Here is a 13,849-nt window from a genome sequence, read left to right as displayed (position 1 = left end):
TCTGCCTCCCATCACATGAAACTTACTTCTTCATTTCTTTCTTCATAGTCTCTACTTTTGTACTATTCCTCATTCCTTTGCCTCCTGGCTATTTTTGATAAATTCTACCATGGCATCTATGTGCCAAGACCAAAAGACACTTCTCTGTCCTGAGGTAGGCTGGGTCACATCACCCTTGCGCACATCACCCTTGGTAAAACTCCTCTATCTCCTGGCTCCTAGGACCCTACCTTCCTGAAAGACCTTTTCTACTGCTGCTTCTCCTTTTCTCTACTGCTCAGTGGTGGTACGCACTGTGACTGTGCTTTATCAAGAGTGTGTGTGTGTGTGTGTTTATGCACTAGCCCTACGACTAGAACTCAGGTTCTTGAGCTTTTGTGCTCAAGTCTAGTGCTCTATCACTGTGAGACACAGCACCATTTCTAGCTTTTTTGGTAGTTAACTAGAGATGGGAGTTTCATGGACTTTCCTGCCTGTCTGGGCTGTTCTTGAACTGCTATCCCCAGATGTCAATCTCCTGAGTAGCTAGGATTAAAGTTGTGAGTCACCAGTGCCCCGCTATAAAATGTTTTTAAAGAACTAGTTCAAGTACAGTTATATGGTTCACTTAGATATTTTCTTAGGAACAGTAAATGTTAATCTTGTTTTTGCTGGTTTTTACCTCAGAGCATTAAGTTGTAGTTCTTCAATGTTGACTTGTCAAATGTCACCAGCTACTGTGATCTAAGGGAGATTTACTTGTTCACACACTGCTGGTTCTTGCTTGTGGGCAAGAACCATTTGTATTCTTCTCTACTATTTTTCTGTGGCATGGTTCAGTGTGCTTTTGCTTTTCTTTTCTTTTTTTTTTTGGCGGGTCATGGGGCTTGAACTTGGCCTGCGTGCTGTCCCTGAGCTCTTCAGCTCAAGGCTATCATCCTACTCTTGAGCCAAGCCCCACTTCCCAGTTTTCTATAGGTTAATTGGAGATAAAGTCTCAGGCCCTTTTGTGCCCAGGCTAGCTTTGAATCTCGATCATCAGAACTCAGCCTCCTGAGTAGCTAGGATTACAGACGTGAGCCACTGCACTGGGCTTCCAGTGTGCTTTTTCACAAGAAAAACAAATTTCAGGGCCGAGTTTGGCCTAGTGGTAGAGTGCTTGCCTAGCATGCATGAAGACCTGGGTTCGATTCCTCAGTACCACATACATAGAAAAAAGCTGGAAATGGTGCTGAGGCTCAGATGGTAGAACTCTAACCTTGAGAAAGTCCAAGGACAGTGCTCAGTCCCTCAGCTCAAGCCCAGGACTGGCAAAAAAAAGAAAAAGAAAAAGAAAAGAAGAAAAACATACCTTTCGGCTGTGGGTGCAGTTATATGTATACACTGAACACTGCCTTTTCATTCTGTAGTGTAAATCAAAACATTTTATAACCTGTTACCAGCTGATTTCACTTAAATAGCCTTGTAAGCAAATCAAGGTTTAGCATGGATTTCTGGATTCATCTTGGGTTTTTGTTTGAACTGTGTTTTAAGTCTATTTTTTTAAAGTCTGCAGCACAAAATCACGTTTAAAATATACTGTTCTGCAGGAAATGAGACAACATGATGTGCAGGAACTCAATCGCATTCTCTTCAGTGCTTTGGAAACCTCCTTGGTCGGGACCTCTGGCCATGACCTTATCAATCGCCTGTACCACGGAACTGTGGTTAACCAGATTGTGTGTACAGAATGTAAGAACGTCAGTGAGAAGCAGGTGAATGTGCAGGACTATTTTAATATAAACTATACAGTCAGCTGGAAGTCATATAATTAAATCTGTGGTCTGATTACAGATCACAAAGATTAGCATGCTTATTAGTAGCAATTATCAGAATTTTTTTTCAGTTTTACTCTAAATACATCTTCTTATTATTATTGTTATTATTATTCCAGATTTACTTTATTATTAAAAAATCACTTTATTACTCCAGATTTTTTTCACATAAAATGAAAGAAACAAATATCTTAAGATAATTTTCATTCAGGACTGTTATTGTGGGGAGTATTCAGAAAACTCTGACCCTGAAAGGAGGTAGTATCATCATGATTGGAGTGGTATAAGGAGAGCTAATTGGGGAGGAATAAAATACAGAAGTCTGAGAGGTGTTTAAGTTGACAAGTATCTCTAAATACTAGATTTAGTTTATTAATATCCTTTAGAATGTTTGTATGCATGCTTCATTTATTAAATGTCTGAACTATATCTGTCACATTTAAAGCTATAATCTGCTTTAATTTTTATAACCTTCCTTATAAATTATTCATTTGATATGATGAAAATAGAAATTAGAAACTTGTTCATGTGAATCTAATCTGATTTGCAAGTCTTACAGAACTAATAATTTTATTCCTAGTCCATTTAATAAAAATTCACTTTGTTTTGGCAAGAGTTCTAAGAAGTTTCTGTATTTGACTGTGTGACTGAAAAGTTTGCCATTTTCAAAATGTGCAGTTGTAATTTAGGTATATAAAAATATATGACTATAAATATGTAAGTATGTGTCTATATCTATCCTCTTCTTTGTTTTTGTGACAAGACTTTATTATGCAGTCCAGACTAGCCTCAAATGATGCTCCTATCTTAGGCTCCCAAGTTCTGGGAATCTAGGCATGTTCCACCATACCCAACTTAAATGAACTGTCATTGTTGACTTTCTTGTACTAGAGGTGGAAGTCAGGCCCTGCACATGCTAGATAAGCAGTCTACCACTGGGCTTTATCTCTAGCCCCATTCTTTCTTCATCCCAGCACTTGAGGGGTGAGTCCAAGGGAGTGTTCAGTTAGAAGCCAGCCTAGATTACTCTGTCTCTAAAACATAAAACAAAAATTCTTGCCCTTTCTCTCCTATGCTAATTTGAAAATAACTAAGATGTCCTGTATGTCTTTGAATTAGTATCCGACTGACTTAGTTCTAATGTAATAATTCACAAAGTAATTACAAAGCCCAGTGTGCATAAAGCACATTGTAAGTTGTGAGCATGAACTTTTTACAAGTGTTACTTTATTACTTAGAAATTTTATTGTGCTACTAAACACTGTAGATTGTATTTAAATTTCAGTTGGTAGGGCTGGGAGTTTGGCCTAGTGGTAGAGTGCTTGCCTAGCACGCCCCAAGACCTAGGTTTGATTTCTCAGTACCACATACATAGAAAAAAAGCCAGAAGTGGTGCTGAGGCTCAAGTGGTAGAGCGCTAGTATTGAGAAAACCCTAAGGACAGTGCTCAGGCCCTGAGCTTAAGCCCAGGCCCGGGGGGAAAAAAAAATTCAGTTGGTTTCTTAAGAAAGATTACTGTTCTACATTGAAACTCATAAAATACTTCCTTTATAAATGCTTTCCTAATACATTTTTTAAGTTAGATTGTAGTTTGATTTAGAAAGAAGGGAACTTTAGTGTTAAGAATTCCACTGCATCTGATGGATTCACCTATATCTTAGTATAAACATTTAGGCTGGTGTTGTGTCTGAAAATTTTTTTTTTCCTGTACTCCATTCTTGTGTATTCTAGGAAGATTTCTTAGATCTAACAGTAGCAGTCAAAAATGTATCAAGTTTGGAAGATGCCCTCTGGAACATGTACGTGGAAGAGGAAGTTTTTGACTATGACAATTTGTACCACTGTGGAACTTGTGACCGGCTGGTTAAGGCAGCCAAGGTAAGGCTGCCATCTTCATTTTAGTGATTCTAGACAGGAAAGTCTTCTACCTGAAGGGTGTGGATGTACTTGAAGCTCTTTTTTTTGGGGGGGTGGGGGGCTACTAGACATCATCAAACCCTGCATGTTACTAAGCAAGCACTTTGGCACACAAGCACTTTGCCACTAAATAACAACCTAGCCCCCGCTTAAAGCTCTTGACACTTAAAGTTGTGAAAACATTTACTTTATTAAATCTTAATTTTTTTTTTTCAGTCATGGAACCCTAACTCTGGGCCTGGGCACTGTCCCTGAACTTTTCAGCTCAAGTCTACCACCCTATTCCTTGAGCTACTGTGCCACTTCCGTTTTTCTGGTGGTTAATTGGAGTTGAGTCTGACAGACTTTTTAGTGCCCAGGCTGGCTTTGAACCTGGATCCTTAGATCTCAGTCTCCTGAGTAGCTAGGATTACAGGCATGAGCCGTTGTGTCCAGCTTTCTTTAATTTTTTTTTCCAGTCCTGGGGCTTGAACTCAGGGCCTGAGCATTTCTCAAGGCTAAGTTTCTACCACTTGAGCCACAGCCCCATTTCTGGCTTTTTTTTCTGTGTATGTGGTACTGAGAAATTTTCCGTGTGTGTGGTACCAAGTGCATGCTATGCAAGCACTCTTATCACTAGACCAAACTCCTGGCCCTCTTTAAATTTTTTTTTTTGCAATAAAAAATGTTAAAGCTTGGGGCCGGGAGTTTGGCCTAGTGGTTAAAGTGCTTGCGTAGCATGCACGGAGACCGGGGTTCGATTCCTTGGTACCACATACATAGACAAAAGCCGGGAATGGTGCTGAGGCTCAAGTGGTAGAGTGCTAGCCTTGAGAAAGTCCAAGGACAGGGCTCAGACCCTGAGCTCAAGCCCAGGACTGGCAAAAAAAAAAAAATGTTAAAGCTTTCAACCTAAAGCTCTTTCTCAACTTCCTTGTTTCTCAGGAAAACTTTATTTGTGCCCATGGAGGGACATACTGGTTTCTTCAGTATTCCTATTAGGTAGGGTGAAGTCCCTGCTTTTGGTAAATTACTGTTACAAAGGAGACAATTTATTTTTGCTAAGAAGCAGCCTGCCAAGTATACTTTCCATTTTTTATTGTGAGAGTAGATGACTGTCTCCATTTTTCAAAATATGAAGTTATTTTATAATCTTGATATATAAGTTCTTCAATCTAACAAATCCAGTATGCCTTTTCCTACTGTATGTGAACGTTTGCTAATTACAAGCCTGGACAGAATGCTTTCCCCGTTCTTTCTATAGAATCAAGAAAAATACAGTGTGAAAGATGAAAGCATCTGCATCCTTTGGCTAGAAAAGAAAACCAGCTGGGCACTGGCAGCTCACATCCCTGGAATCCTAGGTACTCAGAAGGCTGAGATATGAGGATCACAATTCAAAGCCAGCTCAGGCAGGAAAGTCCATGAGGCACTTATCCCCAATTAACCAACAAAATGCCAGACATGGAGGGGTGACTCAAGTAGCAAAAAAAGCCTTGAGCAAAAAAAAAAAACAAGTGAGAGCAAGAAACCTAGAGTTCAAGTCCCAGTATGGGCAGTGAATCAATCAATCAGAAACAAAGCAGATCAATAGCATGGAATTCTGATATTACTCTAATGTATACATATATTCAGTTAGTCTAGAACTTGACAAGAAGGGAAATGAGAGCACTATCATACATCGTAAATTTTGCACAACCCAGCTGCTTTATGATTTGGCAATGTTTTCTTTTTTTTATTAAATAATTGATTATTTTATTTTACATCATATTTCAAATGGCGGTGTTTTCTTTTATCAGTACTTTGGCATTGCTGGAAATCAGCCATGTACTGATTTTTTTTTTTTTTTTTTTTTTTTTTTTTTGCCAGTCCTGGCTTGAGCTCAGGGCCTGAGCACTGTCCTTGGACTTTCTCAAGGCTGGAGCTCTACCACTTAAGCCTCAGCACCACTTCTGGCTTTTTCTACATATGTGGTATTGAGGAATTGAACCTGGGTCTTTGTGCATGCTAGGCAAGCTCTCTACCACTGGCCAAGCTCCTGGTACTGATTTTTGTCCAGTTCTGATGTAAGGTCTTTATGATTTAGTAGCTGAGCCTTTTGCATTGAGTGTATCTTACCTACTTATTCTCAACAAGTGTGGCATATAAATAACCTCAAAGGACAGCTTTTATGAAAATGTTTTATAGACTCGAGGTGTTTTCCTTCGTTTATAATCTAGCAACCATCCTTTCACAGTGTATTAATGTGTGTGATATTTCACTGTCAAATTGGCATTTGTTGTTATTGTTGTCTTTTTTCTTTCTATTTTTGCTGTATTGGAGTTTGCCCTCTGTAGACAAGCAATCTGCCACTTGAGCAGTACCTTTAGTCCTTTTGGTGTTGTTATGTTACTTACATTTGGCTATTTTGGAGGGGGGGGCACATGGGGCTTGAACTTGGCCTGGGCACTGTCCCTGAGCTCTTCAGTTCAAGGCTACCACTCTACCCCTGGGCCTGGGCATTGACCCTGAACTCTTCAGCTCAAGGATACCACCCTACCCTTGAGCCAAGCCCTACTTCCTTTTCTAGAGGTTAATTGGAGGTAAGAGTCTCAGGTTCTTTTGTGCCCAGGCTGGCTTTGAACCTTGATCTTCAGATCTCAGCATCCTGAGTAGCTAGGGTTATAGGCGTGAGCCACTGCACCCGGCTGGAAATGGCTGTTTTGAAATCATTTTGTTTTTTAATTTTGTTTTCTGGGCTAACTTGAAACTCTCAATATTACTGCCTTGGTATCCTCAGTGTGCTAACTGTAAGCATATACTATGATGCCCAGCTCGAAATTGGTTTGATTTTTGGTCATGCAGCTTGAACTCAGGGCCTGTCCCTAAGCTCTTTTTGCTCAGCATTCTACCACCTTGAGTCACAGGGCCACTTCCAGTTTTTTGTTGGTTAATTGGAGATAACTTTCATAGACTTTCTGCCCAGGCTTCCTATGAACTGTGATTCTCAGATCTCAGCCTCCTAAGTAGCAAGGATTATCTGTGTGAGCTACCAGGACCCCGCTTAGACTTGTTTTTAATATAGCTTTTTTGCAGAGATAATTTTCAGCAAAAGCATTATAGTGCTAACTGCTAAGTACTAGAAATTTATTAACATGAATATAAAGTGATTACTATAGGAAATTTATAAGTGACTATATCTATCTATATATGTATACACACACACACACACACACGCACATATATATATATATATACAAAAATCATTAATGTTAAATTCTGTTCCTCTGACTTGGATGTACCTTCCATTACCTTGATCTGGCCTTTATCTGAACTCTTTGTACTTGTGACCAAGGACATATTAGCCTAGCTGCTGTCTTTATCTGCACTGCTATTGGATTATACATTATAATGCCATAAACACTATAAACTTGAATGCACTCAGTCAGTTATTAAGTATTCTCTTAAACAGCTACCTCAAAAGGCAGATCTATGCTGTTACTCTTTGATGACACTGAAGGAAAACAGTTGAGGTGATTCCTGTAGCTGACAATCATTGTATAGTTTCAACATAAAATGAGCACTGTTTAGATAACACAGTACTGATTTTGCAATCTGGAGAGGATAGAAGAAAATATAATAAAGACAAATCCTGTGGCTATCGAACGGACTCTATATGCTGTTCAATATCTATTTTCATCTAGCCTTAGCCCTGTTATAGACCCAAAGAGAGAGGTTTATCATCTGCTTGTTTGTTCTATACTTTACCTTTGGTTCTGTAATTAACAATTTAATAAAATAAGCATAAAATTCAGAGTTTAGGAAAGTCTTACAAAGATATACATTCTTAGTTTGGTGTTGAATTCATACTTAGTAAATCAAGAACTCTTTGCTAATAAGAATCTTTTGTTAAACAAGTATAGTTGTTTTATATATCTTTTATTATGTGAAGGTTTTCTTTGTTTTGTTTTTTTGCCAAACAAAACAGGGCCTGGGCACTGTCCCTGAGCTTCTTTTGCTCAAAGCTAGTACTCTACCACTTGAGCCACAGTGACACTTCTGTTTTTTTATGTGTATGTGGTAATGAGGAATTGAACCCAGGGCTTCATGCATGCTAAGCAAGCACTCTATCACTAAGCCACTTTCCAAGTCCATGTCATTGGTTTGATTTAATTTATTTTTCAGTGGAAATTTTTGTCATAATGCTTTTAAATTTTCATTCTACTTAAGCCATGAGAAATAAAATTGCATTTCATTCTAGTTTTAATTTAATTTATTATGAATATGCTCTCCAGAAAAGACTAATTTAGTCTGTGCTACCTAAATATTTTAAATAGGCTAATATATTTGTATAACTTTAGATTTTATTTTGCAGGATTTCTGAGCCAGGGATGTAGGGGGTGCTGTTGTTTTGCTCTTTTTATATTTTTTCTTTCCTTCTTTTTTTTGGGGGGGGGGAATCAGTGATGGGGCTTGAACTCTGGGCTTGAATGCAGTCCCTTATCGCTTCAGCTAAAGGCTACTGCCCTACCCCTTGAGCCACAAGACCACTTTCAGTTTTCTTCAGGTTAACTGTATAATTTCTTGGACTTTGTGCCTGGGCTGGCTTTGAACCATGATCCTCTGATCTCAGCCTCTTGAGTAGCTAGGATTACAGGTGTGAGCCACCAATGCCAGGCTTTTTTTTTCTTTTTTTTAAATTTTGAACCAGTATCTCACTTAATAAAGCCTAAACTGGCCTCAAACTCTTAACTCACAATTTTGTATCAACCTCCTGAGTACTGGAATTACAGGCATGAAACACTACTCCCAACTCAACTCATGCTACCTAAATAGAAACAGATTTTCTGACTTTAGCAGTTTTTCTTAGTCACATTATAGTTAACTTATCCTGTATTTTCTTTTTGCCGGGGGAGGGGGGGTGGCGGGGGGCTTGAACTCCGCCTGGCGCTGTCCCTGAGCTCTTCAGCACCAGGCTACCGCCCTACCCTTGAGCCAAGCCTCACTTCTCTTTTCTAGAGGTTAATTGGAGATAAGAGTCTCAGGTCCTTTTGTGCTGGGGCTGGCTTTGAACCTTGATCCTCGGATCTCAGCCTCAGCTAGAATTAAGGCGTGAGCCACCAGGCCCGGATTTTTTTTTTTTTCACATCTGTATAATTAGACCTTGTTTGAAAATCTGTTGTATTATTGTCATGGTTTTCTCTGTTTTGTTCTGTTTTGATTTATTTATTTATTTATTTATTTATTTATTGCCAGTCCTAGGCTTGAGCTCAGGGCCTGAACACTGTCATTGGGATTTCTCAAGGCGAGAGCTTTACCACTTGAGACTCAGCATCACTTCTGGCTTTTTTCTATGTATGTGGTTCTGAGTAATTGAACCTGGGTCTTCGTGCATGCTAGGCCAGCATTCTACCACTAGGCCAAACTCCCTTCCCTATTTATTTATATTTTTGAGACAAGATCATGCTATGTAGCTTAAGCTGAACAACAGCTTGCTATGTAACCCAAGCAGGAATCAATCTCTTACTTAGTCTTCCCAAGTGCTGAGACTGCAGGTGTGATGCACCACACCCAGTCTTAATTTTTTTAATCCACAAAATTTGTAGAATTGTTATTGGAAATATATGGTTGATAATGTCAAATATATATGATTAAGGATAACTTTGTACATATGACAATTTTTTTTCTCCTTCAGACCATTAATCCAAGAGGACTGGGGGCAACTGATGATTTAAATAAGAAGCTTAATTTTAGTGTTTTGTTTTAAAACAAGGAATGAAAGCAACAATATGAAATTTACCTTCTTTTGGATTTAAAATAACTAGTAAAGCTCTAATCAGTAGCCTTTTTGAAAGCATAATGAAACCTGTGAAATTCTCTCCGGAAAAATCAAAAGCATTTGTCAATCACTTCACTGGTTGAAATCTTCCAAGCTCCTATTCTTCCTTAGATTCAGCTGTATGTCTGCTAAGTAAAATGGATATGTGGCCATACCACTAGACAAAGGGAAAGGCCAGGGACTGGGCATGCTCAATGAACAGTACTTCTGTATAGCAACATTAAAATTTAGAACTTGCTTGTAAAACTGTAGTTCTAAGCCTGAGTGATACTGCCCTTAGTTCCATAAGACATGACTTACATCAAGAATTATATTGAATCCACAGTTATAAGCCTATGTGATATAAAGACATTTCTCTTATAACAGTGTCATGGGTTGTTTTTACATAACTGAAGTAATACCGTTTGCTTTCTTATACATTTTAAAGCTGTGTGAATTTTTCTTTTAACAGTCGGCCAAATTGCGCAAGCTGCCACCCTTTCTTACTATTTCACTACTCAGATTTAATTTTGATTTTGTGAAGTGTGAACGCTACAAGGACACTAGCTGTTATACATTTCCTCTGCAGATCAATCTCAAGCCTTTTTGTGAACAGGTTTGAACTATTTTATTTTTAAATTCTTTCTTTTCCAAAGATAGAATATTTTATTGACTTCATTTTCAGTCCATTTATTGCAAAATCTGTCAACCTTTGAGTTAAATACATGGTTGCATCTCCTGCACTATAGAACAGGAATCGGCTTCCCTGGCCACTGCCTGCTAGATGAGAGTAGCAGCAACACTCCCCAACCATAGAATCCGAACCATCTTACACACGGCCCTGAGTCCATGTCTTCTGGAAGGATGGGGGGGAGTGGGGAGGAAGGGATTGCCCAAGAACCTCTGATTTGGTGTGTCCTTTTGAATTTGTATAGTATGGATTTGTTCTTAGTTCTCTTCCTTAAGCTGTTCTTGAAAAAAAAAATCTTTGAACATTTTAAAACAAAATTAGACATGACCTTGCTTTTAGAAAACTTACTATGAATTGGTACTTTGCTATTTGAATTAATTATTTATTTATTGCCAGTCCTGGAACTTGAACTCAGGGCCTAGGCACTGTCCCTCAGCTTCTTTTACTTAAGACTAGTTCTCTATCACCTGAGTCTCTGTGCAACTTCTGGCTTTTTCTGTTTATGTGGTATTGAGAAATGGAGCCCATGGCTTCATGCATGCTAGGTAAGCACTCTACCCTGAAGCCACATTCCCAGCCCTTTAGTTTATTTTAAATGTAGTATGAATCATATTTCTAGAATTTGAACCGGTGAGCAGCCTTTTATAGGTCTGGAGTTTGTATGGCTGTGATGTAGCTTTGTGGTGCCATGGGCAAGGCATTGGACTTAATCCCCAGTATTGCAAAACAACAAGAGCAGCCCTAAAGCTGGGTGCTGGTGGCTCACACCTGTAATCCTAGCTACTCAGGAGGCTGAGATCTGAGGATTGTGGTTCGATGCCAGCCCAGGCAAGAAAGGCCTTAAGACTCTTATCTCTAATAAACTACTCGGAAAAAGTCAGAAGTGGTGGAGCACTAGCCTTGAGTACCGAGGCTCAGGAACAGTGTCCACATCCTGAATTCAAGCCCTAGGACCAGGAAAAAGAAAAAAAAAAAAAAAAGAAAGAGCAGCACAAAAATAAAGTTGTCATACTTAAGGCACAGGAAGAAAAATATTTGTAGAACTAATTCTGAAATCATGAGTTTTTATGTGTATATCTCATATTTGCCTGAACCAGACAACTTAAATTCTGTCCACTTTAAAACTATGCTATTTTAAATAAGTTACTGAAGTAGCTGTATCCCATGAGTGCTACCCATGGTATGACATTGCAGACAGCCACTATTGAGTTTTGGCAGGAGCACTAGAAAGGAGCTTCTGTCTTGTGGGTCAGACCCTTTGAATGTGAATACGGAGACTTCCTGTTCCTTCTACATCAGGAATTTAAAGTATCCCTTAAAACATCTCTTCATCTAATGTGATTTTTTGGTTTTGTTTTAATTGTTAGTTGGGTAGTTTATCTGTTCAGTCACTGTGGTTGTAGAACCTGCTACAGAAAAATTTGACCATAGAATTAATAACACAAAAAAGAACCTCTGCATTTCGCTAAGCCCCCTTGGAACAATATCACCTGGCATTCTCCATTGCTGAGCTCCTGCCCTCTGCGGGAGTCTGAAGTATCAGGAAGGCTTTGGCTTTGACTCTAAGGTATATTACAACTTTCTCAGAACATACAGCAATTGTGTTGTTAAACACATAAGAGATTCACCACAAAAATGGGTTTCTCATGCTATACGTTTGTTACAGATTTACCGTGTGTATATCAGCTTACCTGATCTTAACCAAACATGGGTTCACATAACTTAAGAGGCAGAAGTTGATTAGTAGAATATAGCATAATATAGTATAGTATTGATTAGTATAGTATTAGTATAAAATGCTTAGCAGTAAATCAAAGAATTAGGAATTTTCAAAGTTTAAAGCCAGATATATTTACCTTTATGTTTAATTACTCCTTTTATTTTTTATTAGTGTACCTTAATTGTACACTTTCATACATTTTGTGGTACTTTCATATATGCATATATTATACATTAATCAGATTAGCCCCCTTTTTAACCTAGAAATAACAACTATAAGCTGTGAAATTCACTAATTTTGATAGTTGAAGGTTCTTTTTCCCTTTGATTACGGATCTCCCCATTTTATGTAGGCAATGAGTGCTTCTTTTTCTGCTTTAGAGCGAGTTGGATGACTCGGGGTATATGTACGATCTTTTCTCTGTCATCATCCACAAAGGCGGCTGCTATGGAGGACACTACCACGTCTATATTAAGGATGTAGACCACCTGGGAAACTGGCAATTTCAAGTAAGCAGGAAAAGTCCTTCGGATAGCTGCTCTGCTTTCCTCTGTGCTTACTGTAGTTTGCTTACACAGTATCAGTTGAGTGTTTTGTCCAGCTGGCAGCATGTATCCTCTCTGTTGATAGACGAAACTTGATTTCCAAGTTTATTAAGTTTATTGTTGAGGTGGTACACAGAGGTGACCTTACCTAAAAGTAATGATTCTTTCTTCTTTATCTTCCTTTGGGGTTGTGGTTTCTTAAACCACTTTGGAATGAATTGGGACTTTCTTAGAAGTGTCAGGATTTTATTTCTGTTGAGCAGACAGGAACTTGGCCTCGGTACTGTCCCTGAGCTCTTCAGCTCAAGGCTACCACCCTACCCCTGGGCCTGGGCATTGTCCCTGAACTCTTCAGCTCAAGGTTACTGCCCTACTCTTGAGCCAAGCCCCACTTCCCACTTTCTAGAGGTTAAGTGGAGATAAAAAGTCTCAGGTCACTGTACCTGTGACAGGCACTCTTTGATGTGGTTCTGCTCCCTTTCTTACTTATCCAGTCTTTCGTTTCTTGTGTGTTTGTAGGGGAAGGGAGAGGAAAACAGGTTCTTGCTATGTAGCCTAGGCTAACCTCAAACTCAAGACCCTCCAGTGCTAGATTACAGGTGTGTTCCATTGTGCTTGGTTGCTAAAGTAAGGTCTTCGTATGACTTAAAGAAATAGAAGAGTGCTTGGTGTATTTTCTTCTTCTTTTTTAAAATTGGTTGTAGGGCTTGAACTCAGGGCCTGGATGTTGTCTCTGAGCTTTTCTGATCAAGTCTAGTGCTCTACCACTTTGAGCCACAATACCACTTCCGTATTTTCTTCTTTTTAGGTTATTCTTCGAATTTTCTTTATGGAAGTGTCTTTTGTTATACATCATGAGGGAGATGATGCTAAAGAGGTTTCTCTTAGATGCTTTAAGGTGAAGCCTGCCTGAGAAGTCAATCTTGTGATTAAGGGGTTAACTTTTGTTAACACCTCTTAACTTTGGGGAACAGGAACTTGAATTCAGTCACCAAAAATTAATAATATAATTGATTACGCTCCAAAATAAAATTTTAATGAGTCAAAGGAGGTAGAACATGCCTATAATCCCAGTACTGAAGACTAAAGCAGGAAGATCTTAAGCTCCAGACCAGCTTAAGCTACAGAGTACAGAGTGATACTCTGTCACAAAAAAGAACTAGATAAATAAATTTAAAGAAGACTCATCCCCCCCCCCTCCCTTTCTCCCTCTCCCACTCTCCCTCTCTCTCCTTACGCTTTCTACATCTTCACCCCCCATTTCTCTGTCTTGAGTACTTAGGTTGAACCCAGAGCCTTGAGCTTATTAGGTAGGAATTCTACCACTTGAGCCATGTCCCAGCCCTGTTTTTTATTGAATATATATTTTTGTCTTTTGTCTTTTTAGGTTTATTTGTACTTATGGCT

The 13,849-nt window shown here is 38.9% G+C and overlaps 1 protein-coding gene across 5 annotated transcripts in view; it reads left to right on the top strand.

Annotated features, from left to right (window-relative positions):
- Usp40 (ubiquitin specific peptidase 40) overlaps window positions 1-13,849 on the top strand; it is a 74,645-nt gene that overhangs the window by 14,189 nt on the left and 46,607 nt on the right. For 3 of the 5 annotated variants that reach the window (XM_090355069.1, XM_090355072.1, XM_090355073.1), the window contains 4 exons: window positions 1,569-1,733; window positions 3,525-3,671; window positions 9,959-10,102; window positions 12,278-12,406. In XM_090355069.1, the coding sequence (XP_090211195.1) occupies window positions 1,569-1,733; window positions 3,525-3,671; window positions 9,959-10,102; window positions 12,278-12,406 (585 nt within the window). The remainder of the gene's footprint in view (window positions 1-1,568; window positions 1,734-3,524; window positions 3,672-9,958; window positions 10,103-12,277; window positions 12,407-13,849) is intronic. The other 2 variants (XM_090355070.1, XM_090355071.1) reach the window with 2 other exon arrangements.

The sequence above is a fragment of the Megascapheus bottae genome, chromosome 21 (genome assembly GCF_031878675.1).
Source record: "Megascapheus bottae isolate mThoBot1 chromosome 21, mThoBot2.hap1, whole genome shotgun sequence".
Taxonomy (NCBI): domain Eukaryota; kingdom Metazoa; phylum Chordata; class Mammalia; order Rodentia; family Geomyidae; genus Megascapheus; species Megascapheus bottae.
This window is presented reverse-complemented; position numbering and strand designations above follow the sequence as displayed.